The 20228-nt window shown below is 35.6% G+C and overlaps 3 protein-coding genes across 8 annotated transcripts in view; all 3 read left to right on the top strand.

Moving 5' to 3' along the window:
- LOC112574527 overlaps positions 1-20189 on the top strand; it is a 36115-nt gene extending 15926 nt beyond the window's left edge. For 3 of the 6 annotated variants that reach the window (XM_025255657.1, XM_025255653.1, XM_025255659.1), the window contains exons 4-23: positions 2166-2372; positions 3513-3647; positions 4510-4716; positions 5325-5459; positions 6656-6859; positions 7215-7344; positions 8091-8568; positions 9027-9084; positions 10401-10699; positions 11041-11434; positions 11663-11743; positions 12440-12606; positions 12885-13025; positions 13314-13419; positions 13648-13805; positions 14079-14300; positions 15228-15368; positions 16040-16145; positions 16583-16737; positions 17682-20189. In XM_025255657.1, the coding sequence (XP_025111442.1) occupies positions 2166-2372; positions 3513-3647; positions 4510-4716; positions 5325-5459; positions 6656-6859; positions 7215-7344; positions 8091-8568; positions 9027-9084; positions 10401-10699; positions 11041-11434; positions 11663-11743; positions 12440-12606; positions 12885-13025; positions 13314-13419; positions 13648-13805; positions 14079-14300; positions 15228-15368; positions 16040-16145; positions 16583-16737; positions 17682-17945 (3788 nt within the window). In that variant the 3' untranslated portion in view covers positions 17946-20189. The remainder of the gene's footprint in view (positions 1-2165; positions 2373-3512; positions 3648-4509; positions 4717-5324; positions 5460-6655; positions 6860-7214; positions 7345-8090; positions 8569-9026; positions 9085-10400; positions 10700-11040; positions 11435-11662; positions 11744-12439; positions 12607-12884; positions 13026-13313; positions 13420-13647; positions 13806-14078; positions 14301-15227; positions 15369-16039; positions 16146-16582; positions 16738-17681) is intronic. The other 3 variants (XM_025255654.1, XM_025255655.1, XM_025255656.1) reach the window with 3 other exon arrangements.
- LOC112574545 (GTPase IMAP family member 4-like) overlaps positions 1-20228 on the top strand; it is a 283763-nt gene that overhangs the window by 112780 nt on the left and 150755 nt on the right. The window lies entirely within an intron of this gene.
- Positions 1-20228, top strand: part of LOC112574535 (GTPase IMAP family member 4-like) — a 287359-nt gene that overhangs the window by 119060 nt on the left and 148071 nt on the right. The gene's annotated exons all lie outside the window — the stretch shown is intronic.

Genomic DNA, 20228 nt, shown 5'->3' with positions numbered 1-20228 from the left:
AAATATATCAGGTGATATTAGTCTATCTGCAGCATAAATAACTTTAAAAAAGCGCTATCAGTTAATTTGTGCAGATCACACGACTGAAGTGTGACATGCGTATTGAGTCAGAAATCTTGCGAAAACAGTTACATATCTTGCGTGCTATAAAGTAATCAAAAATTATCAAGTAATATAGATAAGTCTATGACTGAACGTGATCGGTAAACATATAGAATGGCTGGACCATGGAGCTAATATCTACAACATGCGATTATCACAAAGAAGGGAAAAAGGTAGTACCGATACAGATCACAACTCCAATAGAAGATAAAACGATATGTCAACTATTAGTAACTGTACAAGCTCAGATACTAACTAAGTATATAAGACTAGTAGCTGACATAGAAAAATAACAAGAATAGGAGACGCTTTTTATATCGATAAGCGTAGAATGATGATTAATCAGTAACAGTATAGATCAGCTACTATTTATAATATAATGGGAATCTCGTGATGATATAATTCCATTAATATTCTCAATATCAAGAGATATATATAACAACTAGTATTGTATCACAATAGCAAATATCTAAACATAGTATGTTGTAACGAGAACATTAATGAGAGTTAAGGTCCATGCATGAAAAGATTCTACTACCATTATTTCCTACACACTCAACAGAACCCAATAGTATGAATATAGACTCTGAATGCGAGATAACTAAATATCTATTTATTCAGTAAGATTCTTTACAGTAATTAATAGTGTATCTACAGCGTGAACATTGTCGATCCTCAGACGAACGAAGTAGTTCTAGAAATCGGCATGTTAGACGAGACTGGATAGAGACTAGTTATGACTATACGTATAAAAGATAATAGTCTCTTTCAGACAAGATGTAGGACATACAGTGAATGACCCCTGGCTGATATCAATATAAGAAAGTAACTCGTAACTATGTACATTAGAATGATAATCCAAAGAGTAAAACCTACATATGAAATTGAATTTATAAAAAATATAAGAACTTAATATGAGTGAGAGCGTACATTGCTAAAGAGCCTAATAGAATATTACACCGTCTATACAAATTAGACAAAACACTATAACACACAAATGCATCCTTAATTTTAAGTCCCTTTCCTCTCCAAGCACACACAAAGGCACAAAGCATATAACAATAGAATATTCATAGGATCCTATATATGCGAAGTCTAATATCATATAGTAAGACAGAGACGGTTACCTTACTTTCACAGCATATAGAGACCGACCAAATGAAACAACATGTACTTATACATTTGAAGAAATAAAAGATTTCCTTTGGTTATATAGTGATTTTCCATGCTTCATAGATATATCTATCCACTTCTTTAAATATTTCTTTTGTACATAATTCTAATCAGTATCAATTGTCTTATTAACGTATACATGTGACTGTAAACCTAAATGTAATATTTATAGTGTAAGTGTATATTTAACAATACTGAAAAGCTTGAATGCCAATCTGCCCAAAAAGATATTCAATTTATAACTCTGAATATAGGCTACTTGAACTTACAAACTCAAGCAATAAGTGAAATTTACTTATCAATGAACAATTTTTCTAACACTAATTATTGCACCACCACAAGAATTCAATACTATTTGTCAGAGATCTCAGAACTAGTGTACTAGTATTTTATCATTTTAGACAATTGCATTACTAAGTTTTCTCGTTTTATATAACTATGTATAATTACTCATGATGCTTTATTATATTGACTAATAATATTTGTTGTGATATTGTAATTTAATAGTGACTTTAGATAGACACAACTGTGTGAATAATTCACTTGGTTAACCATTGCCATTGACAGAAGTCATCAGTCTGCCGATCAGTCCTATAATGTAATCGCAGAAAAAAGTATTTATTTGGTTCTTCTTTTGAGAGTAATGACGGCGAAAGAAAAAATAATCAGGTGTGTAGATGCATTTTTAGCAGTTATTTCTCTCTGCAGTTCATTATATTCCATGCTTTTTGAAATAGTAAAATATCTGTGCAGATAAATCCTTACCGAAAACTTTTAATGACTTCAAAGATTAATTGTTTGGAAATTTCCATTTCTCATCTGTTATTAAGCTGAATGATGAGCGCACATTTGAAACTTAGACATATTTATGTTTCATGTCAATTGCGATAATATTTTGGACTGCGGATGGTTCTCAGGAAAAACGAAGTGTTCTACCAACAGACCTGGATACAAATACAATGACATAATACGGGTATCTAATACATTCTCCTTAGAGTTTCCACAAGCTTCTTCAGAACACATTGGAAGATACACATGTCACCTTGTAAACATAAGACCTGAAAATTTCAAGCCATGTGAATTCAGGGTAAAAGTAGGTAAGATATGCTAAAATATCTACTTTCCATGTTATTTTGCAAGCATTATAAAACCATTCCTTAAAAAATGTGCTATCTGGTGAGATCATTAAATGGAATTAGGCGGGCTGTTATTACCTTATAAATGGAAGCCATTGTGGTAGTTTATTCTCCACATTTTAAAATTTTATCAGTAGTTACAAATAAAAATCTTCTATGCGGAGCTAATTTTGACATCATAATTTAGGAGGATGACCTGAGAGAAAATAAATGATAGTGGAGTGAAGGAGAGAGGTGAGCAAATTAGTAACTGAAGGGTTTATATGCAGTGATTTGCAATACCATTATTTTTACCTCCCCTTTAGACAGATTCTGTTTTCTCCCCCTTCCCTGCTTCCTGCACAGTCAGGAAAATAGGTCATCACCCAGGCATTTTATGTTTCGCTTACCTTAACTTGGAATTTCATCTTCCCATCCCATTAATCCTTATTTCTCCAAATGAGATGCTCAAATGAAAAAAATGAACATAAAGAGCCCATCAGGTGCCTGCATATGAGTCAATCATTACTACATTACATCATATGTGGAGTACAGGCAATTATTCACTTGAATAATCTTGACTCAGTCATTATTACCTCTCCAGAAGAAATTTCTTTTTCCAGGGTAAATTCTTCAGTTCTTTGTGTCTCAAATCCATATTTTACATCAGTATTTTCCATACTAACTGATTAGGAATGAAAGCGAAAAAATCTCTGGCTCTCTTTCATATTTCTATTTTTTTCAAGATTTTCCATAATAAAATAGAAGAATCATATAGGTGAAAATCTCTGCTCAAATAAAAGCTTAACAATCAAATCATAGTTGAAGAACTTGCAATAGAAATCAACTTGTATTACATCGGTACTTATTTTCATATAAATGCAAACACGCACCATGAACTGGCCCACACCCTTAATTTATTGCTTACCACATGCTGAAGAAAAGCACATGCACTTGTTAGTTCTATGTTTGTAAACATTTTAATGGTAAGTGTTTGCTTGGCTTGATCAGCAACATTCTTAAGACATTCCACTTCAAATCTTTTAACTATAAATGGTGAGTTCGGTAAAAGGAAAGTTTAAGATTTAATGAAGCTGTTGCAAAATATTTTACTATGCTCAGTGGGGAAAACAATGTGCCTAATTTCATCGATGGAATCAAACACGAGAACGTCGCTAACATGTTACTACCCAGAAGACCTCAACAAAACAAGAATGAACTTCACTGTCTACCATTACTCTAGAACTGGCTTAACAGGTACTGTGATTCGTAATGGTGCTTCTTTTGTTTTATAAACATTTTAAGGGTTCTTATTACATAATCTATCAACTGAAAAATAATATTAACCAGAGGCCTTTTCAGATTTATGATGCCTTTGCTTTAGGTGCAATATCTGTAAACAGATATGCATTCCTTTAATTTGAAATACAGATTAATGCACTCTATCTCTCTATATATATGTATACATCCTTCCATTATTCCACCAAAGTTTGTGTTTCATTATGTGTATGTGTGTGTTTGTGTGGGAAGTCATAATATTTGTATTTGAAAAATATTTTCATGGATTAATTGCTGGTGACTGTTTTTTAAATAAGAGATAAATTCAGCTTCAATTTATGGCATTCTAATGTTTAATAAGCATGTAGCCTTGTTAGAGTAGTGTTGTCCGAACCCTAAGGCACTCATACTAGTCATGTAATGTAACCATCATTTACCAGTAGACCAACTGTGAAGTGGATACCTGACCCCTTAGGGGGTTGGAGAAGGTAAAGCAGCAAGGGGGATAGATGGGCATTGAGCTTACAAATAACCTTGCCCAAAGATAAGCATGATCTCTGACACCTTACTTCACATTTATGATGACTGAAGCTACTTTTGCTATTTTCATAATGAATTGTGAAAGAGGTATTCAGTGCACCTGCTAATCAACTTCTAAAATTTCACTCCGTCTAATTTGTCATACTCAGAATAAAATATATGCACCACCTTTCAGAAAAAAGTGAATAATTGATCTCAGAACATTAGCCTTCATCAGAAGACTCTGGACTAAAAATAGTTTAGATTATGTATCTCCTTTCTCTTCATAATCTTTCAAATTTTTATGTGCTACCTGCATCAGAAGTTATCATGGCTTGTGAATGGAAGGGAGACAATTTGACTTGCAACACCACCCATGGCTACGAGTTTGATGGCAGAGTGTCCGACTACCTCACTCTCAAGATCCCTATGGCCTTGGAGAGTCAAGAAGGGGCATACAGCTGTCATATTTCAGACAATGGATTTCTTCATTATGACAACTGCACTGTCACACCTGAGAAAAACGATGGCACGTATCAAAATAATAATTATTAATTAATTTTTTAAATTTCATCAAATTATATCTTTTAGGACAGAGAGCTATTACGGATGCAAGATATTGAACAGAATAATATATACCTCCTTCATCAAGGATGTTACTATCGATCTCAGTTAACTGATGAGCAATAACAATGACGATGCTTTATTGATCCTTTACAAAAAATATTCACAGCAAGAGCTCATCATTAATACAAAGCCACAAAAAATATCAAAATTATTCATTCACTCAAAACAAAAAATAACAAATCAGTAATTTATATTTTCATCAACTAACAAGTTATATTATTAACTTTGTAGACAACAAGTAATAACATCAAACAGCATGACGTAGGTAAACATACTTCAGGGCACATGATAATACATGATAAAGCACATTACAGGATAAGACAAATTTAATGGTTTAGTAGTTGTTGCCCTTTAGGCTGAGATTAAGGTTGCATAAATAAAAGAGTATCTACAACAGTTATGCATTTAGGAAAGATAATATGTTTCTGAAGGAGCTGTTAAGCTTTGTAACTGTAGAATTTATAAAGTGTTTGTAAATTATCACAGTTCTCTGCTCTTTTTCTATTTAAGCAGTGACCTCAACTTGTCATATCTCAAGTGTTGAAGAGGCCAAACCTACAGCACTAACATGCAAATTTAGTGTTGATGTTAATATGACTAAAAGGAACTTCACAGTGGTCCGTCTTAGTGATGCAGACAGAAAAGGTAATGTTGACAGAATACAATCACAAATTACAAATACAGTATAAGACAAACCTGAGGACCTGACAAGAGCCATCTGACCCCCCTATCACACCCAACCTTTCAGCTTTTCCCTTAATTAAGCTATGGCAAGACAAGTCAGGCTGTCAGTCTGCTTACTGAAGATTCCGCAGATTAGACTACCTTTCTTGCTGCATATTGTCCACAAGACTTAATTCACAAACTACTTAACTCCAGAGCTCATCTTCTTCTTCTTCCGGTTCACAACTCCTAACATGCCACACCACTTTGGTACACTCTTTACTGGAAACCAATTAAAGCAAAAATTGACTATAAGCTCCCAGCTCTTTGCAATGGATTCTTAACTGGTGTCTCCACTGTCTATTTTTCTGATTTCTTTTATGTCTGCATTCTTCATGTAATCTCTGTTTGCAATCTCGCTCTCATGTTCTACTTATTCCTCATTTGAAAACAGTCACATATAGAAAATGAATTTTCTGCTTCTGTACTTTAAGACAAAAGAATTCTCTTTTGTACTACATTTGCTCTTCAAAGGCTTTATTGACATGCTCACTGAAAGATATTTATTCAAACATGATATGATTAAAATTACTATGTTTGATCTTTCACTGTGAATTTTTGTCATTTGATCATGACCCATCAACACCACTCATTTTATTTTATTAGTTAAATGTTTATTTATACCTAATTTCTGACTGTAATACTCATTTGCTGTGTATTCTTTAACCTGTGTGGCTAAGTGTGTTTTGGAGTATTATAGCATGTTATTGTTAGCTAATGTATTTAATGTCATTTCTTTATTACTGTTGGTCAGCGCAGAAAATACGACCTGCTTTGGTTGTGATGCTGTTTGATAAAAGGGCTTCATTATTGTTATTAAAATTGCCTCAATTCATTAAAATTTAATTAGGAATTCTGTTTTTGAAAAGCTCCACGTTTATCAGTTAAGAAAGGAATGGCTTTCAGTTGTAATATACTAGGGAGCTCACAAAAAAATGTCCATTTATTATGTGCTTTGTCATTCTGTCATCATGTATGAAGAGGATGAGAGGCATGACAGTGTGAGAAAAAAAATCTGTCGAGTGTTTGTGTCCTCTTCCATAGGGCCTTTCTTAGTCACCTAGATATCCTTTCTCCATCTTGTTGTTTACTGAACACCAACTTTTGTGTTACATTAGCTGCAGTCATCGCAAACTGCACCTGGCTAAGAGATAATCTGACCTGTACCACAGCTTTTGGATACCAGTTTAACAACACCGTTACGGATCTTGTTATCATCAGTGTGCCACAGGCATCACACAATCACAGCGGAACATATGCTTGTAATGTGACCGGTACTGTTAGCAGTGGTTTTGAGCCCTGTGAATTTCTCATCATGCCAGGTGAACAAAAATCTATTTTTTGTTAGTCATTATGTTACAGGTTGATCTATCCTCAGTGACTGTATCAGACACTTTATATCAAATAATTTTATAATAAATAATGTGTTAGGTGCTAGTGCAAATTCATAATTATCATTACACCTATTAGAGGTTGATCAACAAGTAGATATGATCTGTTAAGAAAAATGCCTTTTAATGAAAACAGTGCTGTGCACTTTAAATAATTTTAATATTTTAACTGTGTCCTTTACATGCAATATACTTTTAGTGAGACAAAATATAGATACTTTTTCACACTCTATGACAAAATTTAAAATAAATAAAAAGTTGATTAAGCCTTTGACTTCGGTTTCAGATAAATCCTCCGTCAGTGGCTTTATAACAGCGGCCATTGTCATCGTCATTGTCATTGTCATGTGCATCCCTCTGAGTTTGATCATTGTGATTCTTGCCCTGAAAAAAAAGGCATCACATATAAATACAAGGTAACAATCAGAGCTTGCCTCCTTTTTTCTACCCCCTTCTCTATTTGTGTCTCATGTTTATTTCATAAGAATAGATCTCTGCCAGATATCCATCAGTCAAACAATCAACCAATCAGAAAATTAACCTTACAAGCACATGCCGATTTCTGCAGTACACGGTGGCTGCATTGTACAGCATTTCAGCATTTGACTGTATTATACAGTATTCAGTACTCTGGAACCTCGAAGGCCTCCAAAAGATAGTTAACAATAAAATCCTGCATGAGCGGCAAGAAAATCTCTGTAAGAAGTAAACTTAGACAAAATGCTAGGTACCAGAACTTGCTGAAGGTCCAGCTGGTGTCATTTCAGGGAGTGATGAGGATGAGGATAATCTAAATGTTTGGTTATAAATAAAAGAAAATAATCCCAAGCTTTCAAAACTCCAAAACAACATTTATAAGATAAAACGTTTAACACCAGTGCTGTGTTAGCAGGCCTCCTGAGGCATAAAAGTAAGGACGAACAACAGAAACGCCTTCCACGCCTTCCACGCCTTCCACGCCTACTTTAATTCCTTCTCTCCTCTACCTCTCCATTCCCCAGACCCCGACTCTTTTTTTATAGCCGAAATTGCCTTTAATTGGAAGCGCTTTTCTCTCTCAGCAGCAAAGACATATTCTCTACCATTAAAACAATATTCTTTTTCCTCACTTCTTTCATTAGTTTATTTGGATGATTTGTTCTTATTTTTGGCTAATTTGCAGACCATGCGAGGAAGTAGAGGTTGCTAGTGAAAGGACTCCAATGATACCATATCAAGATGGTGAAATGGACCAAAACCCTTGTGGAAACCTTAGTGATCAGGACATGGTCATGATTCAAGAAGAAACTGTAGACACGAATCAAAAGCCATCGCAAGAACAAGACGTTCTTGGTGGTCACTCGCCAATTCAGTCAGATGGACATGAAGAAGAAATAAATCAGACATCTCTACAAAGTGGTCTTCGTGATAAGGATACACAACCTCTATCTAATGGAGATATAACAGGAAATGATAAGACACAAGACGTTCTTGGTAGCCACTCGCCAATTCAGTCAGATGGACATGAAGAAATGAATCAGACATCTCCACAAAGTGGCACTCGAGATAAGGATACACAACCTCTATCTAATGGAGATCATAAGAGACCTCTAAAAAGCGGAGCTCGTGGAGACAGGATGTCAGTGATGTCACAACAGAAAGTAAGGAGAAGCCGGTATAGACATCACTGCACTAAGACACGAGAAGAAAACAAAAGGTTTTGTCAATTATATATAAGATAAAAGTCAATGTCGTGAAGGCTATATATCAGATCTGATGTCTAGAAATGTCGCAAGAACTGTTAGGATGTCAGAATAACTAAGCCTGTAGGTTCTCGAAGAAGTACGAACTACTGTAAGTCACGTTTTCTGTGCTAGCACAGCTCTGAGCAATTATATTTATAGCATAATGCGGTAGAAAATGTGTAAATTAAATCGAGATTCAGACAATCTAATTTATTTGTATTGCTTAAATATCAGATTGAACATTTTTTTCAAACTTTGTTAATGAGTACCACTGTTACTAACAATTACCTGTATATAAAGCTAACTCTCGCAATAACAGTTCCATTTCAGTACTATGTTGACATGCAAAATATTCTTATTTTCATACCCTGTAGAAAAAAGGATCCCGAAAAAAAGATGTCGCCACCGACGATAACCAAGCTGCTGAAATAGGTTAGTCCAATTTTTATAACATTAAACATACTTTTATTTTAGGAATCAATGCTTAAAGTCGTCTTCGACTCTTGTTCTTTTTGTTCATCATCTTCTTAACCATATCCAGAACTAGCAATAACGTTACAAAATCCATTGATCCTCTATATCAGGGGTTTCAAACTCATATTAGCATGTGGGCCGCAGTGGAAGTTAACAGCCAGTCAGCGGGCCGCACCACGAAAAGAAAATGTTTTTTCATTAAATTTTACGAACACTACTGTCACTGCAGTTAAATGCTAAAATAAAGTTTTTATAATTATTAATTACATTTAGTGTAGTTTATTACATGCACAGGCAGTTTAGTTTATTAAAATAAGTTGACCTTGTCTCTGTCACTAATAACGGGGGTAATTTTCACTGCGGGAGTTAATCACCAAGCACAACATACATATACACCGCGGACGTGGCCGAGGGCCGCACAAAAATGTTTCGCGGGCCGCATTCGTCCCGCGGGCCGCGTGTTTGAGACCCCTGCTCTATATACTTTATTAAACATTTCAGCGTATCAAGATTCATTTCAAGAAAAATTACTATTTTGACTAGTAATATACTAGTGTACATATTGTGCATTACACTAAACTCAATTTTTTTTAAACATTCTTGTATTTTGTCATAAGCGATGTATTGTAAATGTTGTACCCTGGCTTGAGTGACTCCAAGGATCATATTGTTGGCTACGGAGATATAGGCACTTCCGATATTTTCCAAGCAAGAATTTCATTCAAATGGAACTTTAAGACACAAAATAAAAACTCACTGCTGTTACAGAAAAGATAATCGAATGACTTGGAATTAAGATTCATTTTCTTGGAGATAGTTTGTTAGCCAAAGTCAAGGTGCAAAAGTGGTTTGATATGAACAAAGTGACATTGAAGTATTTCACATCCAGCGAATACGATTCACAATGATTCCAGTTAACCTCCATTAGTGCATGAGAGAGAGAGATAGTCATTTGTCAAGTACATGGTAACCATTATTAACACATGTTCATGTACAATGAAACTTCCCCAAGCAAATGAAGACTGCTTCTTCTCCTTTATATTATTTTTTTTAATTTTCAGATTGGTCACCACAACTGTTTACCGTGCCATATAGTATATTTTACTATCCATTAAAGTAACATTATACACTACCTTGTACTGTCCAACATCAGTTCATTTATAGTAACAATGTTGTGGTACTTGCAGACTGTTAGTATAACGGGTCCTTTGGAGAGAAATAAAATTAGTGTACGAGGATATCCCAGTGTTTGACAGCATACTTTATTTTTGCAGCAGATGAGAATACTTGGGTAGAAATGGAAATAGACAAAGAGACCACTTCTTACAACCATAGACAGTCGGGTGGTATGATACCCGCAGCTTCCAATCAAGATGACACAAGTGAGGTTCAGTGTCCTCACGACCGAATATTTAAAATCCTCATCATTGGAGCTTCTGGAAGTGGGAAGAGCACAGCTGGAAATATTCTTCTTGGGAAGGACCACTTTCAAGTGTCAAACGCTAATCCTTTCATTGCCGAATCAGTGGCAGCGATGATTGGAGAAAATGACAGGGAAGACAGACATTTACTGGTATTTTGTTGTTTTGTTTTTTTTTTAAATAAAGGTTGAAATATTTTTCTCGAAAGCATCCTCAATTTAAACAGTACAACTCAATGTGAGATTATAAGGTTCTCAAATATATTGTATGAGCTTGTATGAATGTTTACATATTCTTTTTACTTTATTATTTCATATCTTTCTTTCTTTCTTTCTTTCTTTCTTTCTTTCTTTCTTTCTTTCTTTCTTTCTTTCTTTCTTTCTTTCTTAGTATGATCTTACTATAAAGGTGTTGCACGCGCATGGGAGATGTTAACTTTTGACTAAGTAGTAAATTCCAAAAAGTGTCATTGTTGTTGTTGTTATCTGTCAAGGTTTTAGACACGCCTGACATCTGTAGTTCAGAGGTAAACAACGACGATAAAGCGAAAAGTGAACTAGAAAGATGGCTAAACATGTGTCCAGACCCTCACCTCATCCTGTTCACCATTCGCTACAGTCCCGCGGACCTCAATGACGCTGTACGGAGGTTCACTAGAGTCAAGGGTCTGTGGGACGAGGACTTTATTAGGCAGAGGCTCGTGGTGCTCTTCACATTCGGAGATGAAAAAGCACCGAGTGAAGAGGAACTCCAGAACACTTCTCATGCAGGTTTACAGGAGATTCTAGACTACGCCGGCCATCGCTACGTCATCTTTGACCCCACACTCAGGGTCAGCGAGCAACAGAAGCGTGTCGACCAGGTGTTGTGCTACCTTGATGAGTTAAGTACGTGTTTACAGGTCTTGTGCTACCTTGATGAGTCGTGGCTAGCTTGTGGCTGTCGTCTGTTGTTGATTCCCCAAATCCTGTCCATCTGACCTCTGCCATTCCCACAATGTCCCACCGAGTGAGCTGTGGAACTTTGCATCACTGATGTAACGTGCGTACGTACTACGAGCCAGTGGATGTTCCCTCTCTGTTTGATTTCCGCTTTGGTTTCTGTTTTGATTTCAGTAGCACACTTCTCGCTGACCCCACGCCGGAGCCTGAAGATTAGGAGTACAGTCGCTGCTGATCCGGGTCACGACCGATCTGGTATGTTATCACCTTTGCGGTTGTATAAAGCAGTGATTTTTGTGAAAAGGTGGGCATTGCTGTCCACAATGATTGAGGTCTTGTCTTTAGCTGTCATATTGAGGATCCCTAGTAGCTGACATTGTCGCTAGTAGTATTCTTCAAGATTGTCTCTCGATCCAGTTACCTTCTTTTCTTGGTGGCTCACTTTACTTCCTTTAATATTTCCATCGAGGGTGTCTCCATCACGGTCCGCCAAAGTAAGTGCGTGGTAGTCAAAACGTTTTCTTGAACAATGATGATATTGTCAGGCAATGGAAACCTTGCTCAAACCTTTGTTGATAACAGAGCAGATATAGTATTGCGAATGCTTCTGAAATTGAAACGATCCCTGACATAGGTCCTTGTTAAGACCAGCATGAACAGCAGAGCTGAAATTTGCAAGAACGGGGTGAGGAGAAGCACGACTTAAAGTACGTTGGACTCAGTCTCTCCTAAGATAACAGCTGCATGAATGACATTTTATTATCATAAATTCAACAGCGAAAGCACTAATGGATAAGCTAGTCATCTCGTTTGCTGTCATGTACCGACTAACTCTGGTTACAGAGTCTTGCCTGATGTGTTCTTTTTGCAAATGTTTAGCAATAGTGTTAGTGAGTTACTTAGAAATAGATAGGATACATGCTCATGGGCGTAATCTATATATGCTTTCAGGAATGCAGAAGGTTTGTGTCCTATTAGTGGGAAAGACCGGAAGTGGAAAGAGTTATTTAGGAAACATACTTTTAGGCAGCAAGTTCTTCAAGGATACAAGCGGGTTGTTCCGATATACACAGAAATGTCAACATGGAGAAGCGTCATTTGGTGGAACAAAACTGACTGTAGGTATCAGTCCTCAAGATTAATTATTATAGGAAAATTTAAAGTTGATTAATAAAAGATAAGGATCCCGCTTAAACTAATAAGGCTAATATTTAATATCAAAGTGAGACAAACCATAATCGTCTGGCTTTTTCTCAGTCAAAAGACATAACTTTCCTTACTAAGATCATTTAAGATATACAATTGAACAATAATGAAAGTAGTTAAGCTAATGATTTTGGTAGTCGATCATTAATGTAATAATACGACAAACACGTTCAGTACTTCTATTTCTAAGGTAATAGACACACCTGGCGTGTGCGACATTATCGACACAGAAAATGACATTTTTAAGAAGATACTTAAAGAAGTGGCGACAATCTGTTCAGGACCTCACGTTGTCATCTATGTGATTGCATGCGACCGCCGATTCACCCTGGTCAGTATTGTTTTACTGAATTTTATTGTGGTTATTTTAGTCATATTCTAATTTATCAAATTTGATAATTATAAATAATAGCTCAACTGAACAGAGCTCCTTACTTATATAATTCTATCTGTCTAATTTATCAGTTGTGGAATGCTTATATCAAGACTGCTTTGGAATCAATGTTAAATGGCCAATGTTAAATTAATATGGTGGAAATATCAAAGTGCGAAGTATACACTAATACTCTCTCCCATTACACTGAGTGGTGACAAAACTTCATTTTCACCATGTGAACAGCAAGACTATTACTGCTTCGAGAGGCTGGAGAAATCTTTTGGAGAGAACATCCTACCGTTTCTCATGATAGTCTTCACTGGAGGTGACCAGCTGACAGATCCCGGAGGTAGACGTGTTTATCAATATATCTCATAGGTACATCGATAGGCAGAATCAAATCATGCATCATATACTTACACTTTATACCTGTCATAGGTACATTGATAGGTAGTATTAAGTCATGCATCATATATTCTTGGTAGTAGATTCGTTTACTATATCTCTAAGTGGAGTGTGCTGTCTGGATAATGAATATTCTAATATATCTAGTTATAAACTATTTTCATTTGAGCAGCTGAGATGACGCAGGCGCTAGAGAAGTCGATTACGAAATCCCGCAAGGAGCTGAAAAAAATGCTTGAGAAGGTGTCTAACCGATACTGTGTTGTGGGCCGTGGGGTGTCACCCGAAGAGAGAAACTATCATGCAAAGGTTGTCCTCGATATGATTCTAGTGAGTTTATTACTGTTTTAAACTGTCGGCCATTCCTACGGAATATTTACTTTGAAAATATTTGAAAAGCGTGAAACATTGTCCTCAACGTTTAGGTGAAGATGTATCAGCGCTACCCTAGGGGTGTTATCCCTCAATAATCTTCTGATTAAATTGTTTCAGATTTTAGAGCGTTGTCACCAGGCAAGTGATGAATAATTGAACAAACCTGAAAAATTTAATAATGTAAACTAAAAGCTGACAATTTTTATGCTTTGTTCCTTTTTTATATAGGATTCTGTAGTTAAACCAAATGCTGGAGCTTATTTCTCGAGTGACCTGAGCATCGGAATGGAGGAGCTTCGTATAATAATACTCGGCAAGACCGGGTGTGGAAAGAGTTCTCTAGGAAACACACTCTTAAGCAGCAAGGTGTTTGAAGAACAAACTGGAATTAACTCCATGACATCCAGAAGTCAATTTGCAGGAACGCACGTTAACGGAAAAAATGTGACTGTAAGTACTTCCCCTCAAGAAGTAAGTATAGTTTCAAAAGAGGTTTGTCTTTAAAATATGTTTGAATAGGAGACAACGAGGCGCTGATGTTTACGAAAAATGCGTGTCTTAAGGTCATCGCTGCAAGCTTTGAACGGGGGTCAATTCGTTTAAAGAAAAACTGGAGCCAGAAAAGAAAAACAAGCGGCTGACAGGTGTTTCCTTTGACGTGTAAAACATTCATGAGATCTTTATGAGCACACCACAGTAACAGACTTGGATGATAGGGCTCTCAGACAGGTATCATGAAGGCAGTGATAGACCAGTATGAACACTTTGTTGTCAAGGAGAGCCAAGACTGGCGGCTAGTGCAGTCTCAGAAAAGTAGTGTAACATAATAGGTAAAATTCAGCATCTTAAAAATTATCATTAATTTTTAAGCTGGCAATTTCTACATACAAGCAGCAAGCGGCAAAAATCTTTCTCTGTCATCAGAATTGTATCTCTGTGTCACAAAGTAAGCGCTGTATCCTAATAAGTATGTAACAATTTTTTAAGCTCTTTGTTTACTGTGGTGTAGCAGTGAAGTAAAGTAGGAAACTCTGTATAGCCTTTAGGAATTAAGCCTTACATGTGTGATGTGAGGTTTAACAAGTCTTAAAGTCTATTCTGACAAATAAAATAAATGGATCTAGCATTTCTGGATTTATCTTATTAAAAATGCTACGAAGTACCTCTTCTTTTGTAAAGAATGTGTTTAAAAAAATCTCTAATATACAGAGGTACATATTACTTTATAATTTTTTTAAAATCACGATTAAACAAATGTCAATATGTCGATCGCTAGTGTAATAAACGACAAAACTGTTTAGTAGGTTCTAAATATGCAAATACTATGCTTTATGCCCTTGTATATCATTGTACAGATGCACTGTCTCTGTTACCAAGGTGATAGACACCCCTGGTTTGTGGGACACCAGACAACGGGAAGAGACAGCTCTACAGGAAATATTCAAGACCACAGTTCTTTGCTGTCCAGGACCTCACGTCGTCATCATCGTATTTCGATGTGATGTTCGCTTCACCCAGGTAATCAACTGTATGACGATTGGAGTTGTAATTATTTCCTGAATAATTAGATGATGCCTAATTATTTGGATTAATTTGTTTATCATAGAAAATTAGATAGTGTCATTATGAAAAGCCTAGATTTCAGTTAAGGAGAGGTTTCAAACAATATCATTTCTACATACTTTGATGCGTTATTATATGATATAACAATTTCATACAACTACTCTAAAAACTTTTGTCCTGTTTTAGAATTTTTCTTTTCAATTTATTAAATGAATAAAAGTAACAATAGCAAAGTTTGCACAAAAGTAAGGAAACAAAAAAAAAAAAAAAGGAAAACCACAATAGCAGCCCATTAGTGCTTTAATCAGATTTAGAGTAGATGTCTCTTTAATAAAAGTCCATTCCCTTAGATACAAACGCGAAACGTTGTCTTCTGATTTGAGTTGTCCATTTTGTACAGATATACTGTAGTTGAAACAGAACTTTATTTTATGCTTTTTGTGTCCCATGTATTCTGTTCTTCGAGACAAAATATACAAAAAACTGTTGTCCTGTTTAAATGAATGTATACCTAGAAATATTTAGTAAACATGCCAATACTGAAAGATTGTAACAAAGTGATTTTATAAAATATTCGTTTGTGTTAGTGCAAATTTATAATTGTTATACTTATGCCATGTTGATAGGAAGAGTATCAGAGTGTGAAGACACTGGAGAGTTTTTTTGGAGAAAGCATTCGTCCTTTTCTCATCATAGTCTTCACTGCCGGAGACCGTCTCGGAGCGACACCGGGTATGTAGTAACATTGGATACTATCGTGAGGTGGCATAACTAAGTTGTTACCTCAGACTAATTACACTCTCCACTTCTCCGCCACCCGCATTGACATGTGCATTAATTACATTAACATTTTCACAAAATGAGTCCAAACACTAAGTGTAGTTCCTATTAAACAACTCAGTGCAAAAAATAGACAAGTTACACATCTTAAAGCTTTACACAGTATAGTAAACCATTGAACAAGTTCATTCGGATAGTTCTCTAGGTTTTCATTAAGGTTTCCTCATGCCAATCCAAGTAACGTGAGTTTATTCCTTTCCTCAAGTTCCACATGGCAGGTTACAGTAGTTTATTCATTCATTATTTCTGAAATCTCAAATTTAAAAACAAGGCTCGAGTAAGAAATATTCTTTCATAAGCCCAGATATGAATTGTCTTATTGTGAGCAGACAAGATGAAGCAAGCCCTAGACAGGCAAATTGAGCATGCCAAGGAGATGAAGGAACTCCTACAGCACGTGTCCAACAGATATTGTGTTGTGAGCAATGCGGGGTCACCTGAACAAAGGAAACAGAGTGCAAAGGCTGTCTTCGATCTGATTCTAGTAAGTTCATTTCCTTTACTTAAACTGTCAGCTAGAGACGAAGGAGAGATAGAAAGGACAGGGTAGGGAGAAACAGGAAGGCAGGAAGAAGAAAAGAACGAGTTAGTATTGTGACGACTTTAAATTTCGCTTGAAACCTCATAAACCTACCTATTGCCAAACATAATGTCAAGTTGAAGAAGGGAATATGGAGAGTACAAGTGCCTCAGTGTTGTGGCAATAATATTACGAGATGTACAAGTAAGGTATAAGGCACAAAATCGAGAAAATTCCATGTCCCCTAAACCCAGGCAATAAAATTTCAAAATCAAAACCAGAAAATAGATACTTTAAAGTAATATGAAACCAAAAGACCCTTAACTACAACTCACAAGTACAATTCTTAAAAATAATTTTTTCAGGAAAAACAAACTGGGCCCCATGTGTACAAACCAATAACTAAATCTGCCAACAATGGAAAAATCCAATGAGAATAGTTGCTGGAAATAAGTACTCGGGTACAAATAAAATATCTCTACACAACCTCAAGCTAATGTAGTGTCTAAACAAAAATTCAATCATTATAGGACAGAGTACTCTCACTAGTGCTATGAGTATCTTCCTTTACACCAACTCTGAGCTGACAGAGACAGGAGACGAACACATAGACCTGACCATGAAGGTGAGGACAACCAAACACTACTAACAGATACAGTGTTTCTTATCAGAAATGCTAGCTACTTTTTTTGGCACTGCTTAGTCGGGTGTTTTGTGGGGGTAATTTAGAATGTTCTAGATTAAGTCACTGCAAGATTGTTCAGTTTGAGACAGCACACCTGACAAGTGGATGCTAGATGTTCTAAAGCTTTGTGTACTTTATGTGTACATTGACATCCAATCTTCTTTTCACTGAAATGTTAATGATTAAAATACTTATTTTCATCTTTTATTCATCTGTGTTGTAGGATAATGTGATCAGACCAAACGAAGGAAAATATTTTACAAACGACATGATCAAAATAATGAACAAGGAAGTGGAGACAATCGTTCTTCATCTTCAAAAAGTCTTTAAGGTGTCAAAATATGAGGCTATTGACATTTTCAGGACACGTGTAATTTGCGAAGGGGGAACTGAGATTGTAAAAAAGCTGGCGGCTTACGTAAGGCTATTTGCTCGAAGAGAAGCAATTAAAATGATGTTTCGTAAATTTAGATGTTCCATCATGTAGTAGGCACCAGTAAAACATTGACGAGAAGACGGCTGCTGCATGTGAAGACACGAGGGAACAATACATTTCTAGTAAATTTGTGAATTAATGGCTGTATTTATGTATTTGAATCGAAGATCCCTCTTTGCCTTTTACAAATAAAACTAATTTGATTTTCATCATTTTTAGCTATTTCCATTGGAGCTAGAGATTGTTTCATTATAACAGAACTCTTTTATCAATAACAGAGACATTTATTACTGAAAAAGGATAGGAAAGAGATCAACTCTTTATTCCATACTCATGTTCTAATCGAATTCGTATTTACATAGATACCACTGCAGTTATGTTTCTGTTTGCTACTCTACAGTGGTTGTTTTTGTTATTCTATCAGCAGAAATAGCTTTGTAATACATGTATTTTCATTAAAGTAAACAATAGTCATATTGTCAGCGCCGTTATGTACAAGGTACTCCCTCAAATAGTGGGTCGGTGTCCGTATATTTATGTTGCTGTCTTTATGTATGTATGTGAATATGTGTGTTCCTGTGTGTGTACGTGCGTGTGTGTGTGCATTTATGTCACTGTCTTTGTAGTCTTTGTATGTGTGTGTGAGAGAGAGAAAGAATGATCATTCCAAGGGCACGTGATGGAAGGTTAAGTACATCAGCTGCACCACATCATTCATGATCATGAAAAAATATTGTCTGTCTCTGCTCACAACTGTTTCTGATTTTATTTCTGTTTATCAGTTTCATAATAATGACATGATCCTTCGCTGCATCATATGCACTGCAAACATTGCTGTTCATTTTATTCTCTTTGTCAAATACCGGATTTGTTTAATTATTATTTGCAAGCTACGATTTTTATCTTTGTACTCTAATAGTTTTTGTATTTTAGGCCTGAAAATTCAATGGCCACACCAATCGAATTTGATTAAGAGAAATTTGTGGTGTTTTCAATGATTATTCAAATTGTGTCTGGTAGACTAATAATATCTACCAATCATATTTGAGTAAGTGAGATCAATGCTGTATTTACTATGTACATTTAGAGATTTTGAACTTGATGACAATTTGTGAGCATGCAAAATAAAACGTGTCTGTCAATGCTAATTGTAAATTTGATATCACCAGTTGCATTCTATGTACTAACAGTTGTTACGGGTTTTGATAAGCGAAATCTGTTTATCTGAGCACGAGGTATGTTTTTCTACTTGATGTAAGCAGTTGTTCTCTTTTACAAACAAGTCAACAAAACCGAGTCTCGTGCTTTCCTTCCATGTCCCCCTCGAATTTTCAAAAGTGAATGTAGAGTTACTTGCTAATCTTGCAAAATGCGATTCTAATGTTCGTACTTCCAGCTCAAAAGTTCTAGGGGATTCATTTGGGTATATAAGGAAGACACTTACATATGCAATGCAAGTCTTGTAACAGGCTCTATTCATTGTCTTATAAAGATGACTGGTTTTTCAAAATATCTATCACAAAACTGACAATTTACAAAATACTTTTTGGGCAGTTAATTTATTTTATTAAAAAAAAGTATTTACTGGTGGTCAGTATTATTCTAAATGGAAATGCCCTCAATCGTAAAATTCATCTACAGATAGGCCTCTATTTTCATCGATCTTGTTCTGATCGATACCTAAAACTAAAAGACAAAGTCACGCAAATATGAATGAATGTCCTCATACAACAGGTATCATCATAAATTTAGTAAAGTAGAGAAATTTATATAAAATGAATTCTTTAATGAAGAAAGCGTACATTTTTTGCAACCAATCTAACTACAACACTTTCCTTGCATTGATCATAGCATTCTTTTCATCCTAGGACTGTTTGTGTATATATTTTGTATACTTTGCTCTCAAATTAAAATGTCTCAAAAGCAAAGATTAAGCAGTTCTTATCGATTATTTACAAAAAAAGTATAAAAATCTGGTAAAGTTCTTTCTCTAACAACCTTTTTTAGTCCCTCGTTCTTGTGTTACATGTGCAACAAGGGACAAAATCTCTTCTTTCACATTTTACCTCCCCTGATCAGTCAAGTAGCATCTCATTAATTATAGACCCCAGCAAACCCATTTACCTTCTTCTTCCTCGAGTTTGTTGCAAAACTTTTAACAACAGTTTTTCACATAAGGTAGCTGTGCGGTAAATTTGTTTTGGTCTTTGTCGTGATCTGTACAACATTTTTGCTTACACGCTGGTCCCCACAATAGCCATGTTTCACAAAGTATTAAATAAAATATAAAAGCAATTTACAAAATGTTGTTTGTAGATGACGTACTTGAGAAGA

Source organism: Pomacea canaliculata, linkage group LG10 (assembly GCF_003073045.1).
Source record: "Pomacea canaliculata isolate SZHN2017 linkage group LG10, ASM307304v1, whole genome shotgun sequence".
NCBI classification, from domain to species: Eukaryota; Metazoa; Mollusca; class Gastropoda; order Architaenioglossa; family Ampullariidae; genus Pomacea; species Pomacea canaliculata.
The sequence above is the reverse complement of the archived record's forward strand: the minus strand, read 5'-3'. Positions and strand labels throughout refer to the sequence as shown.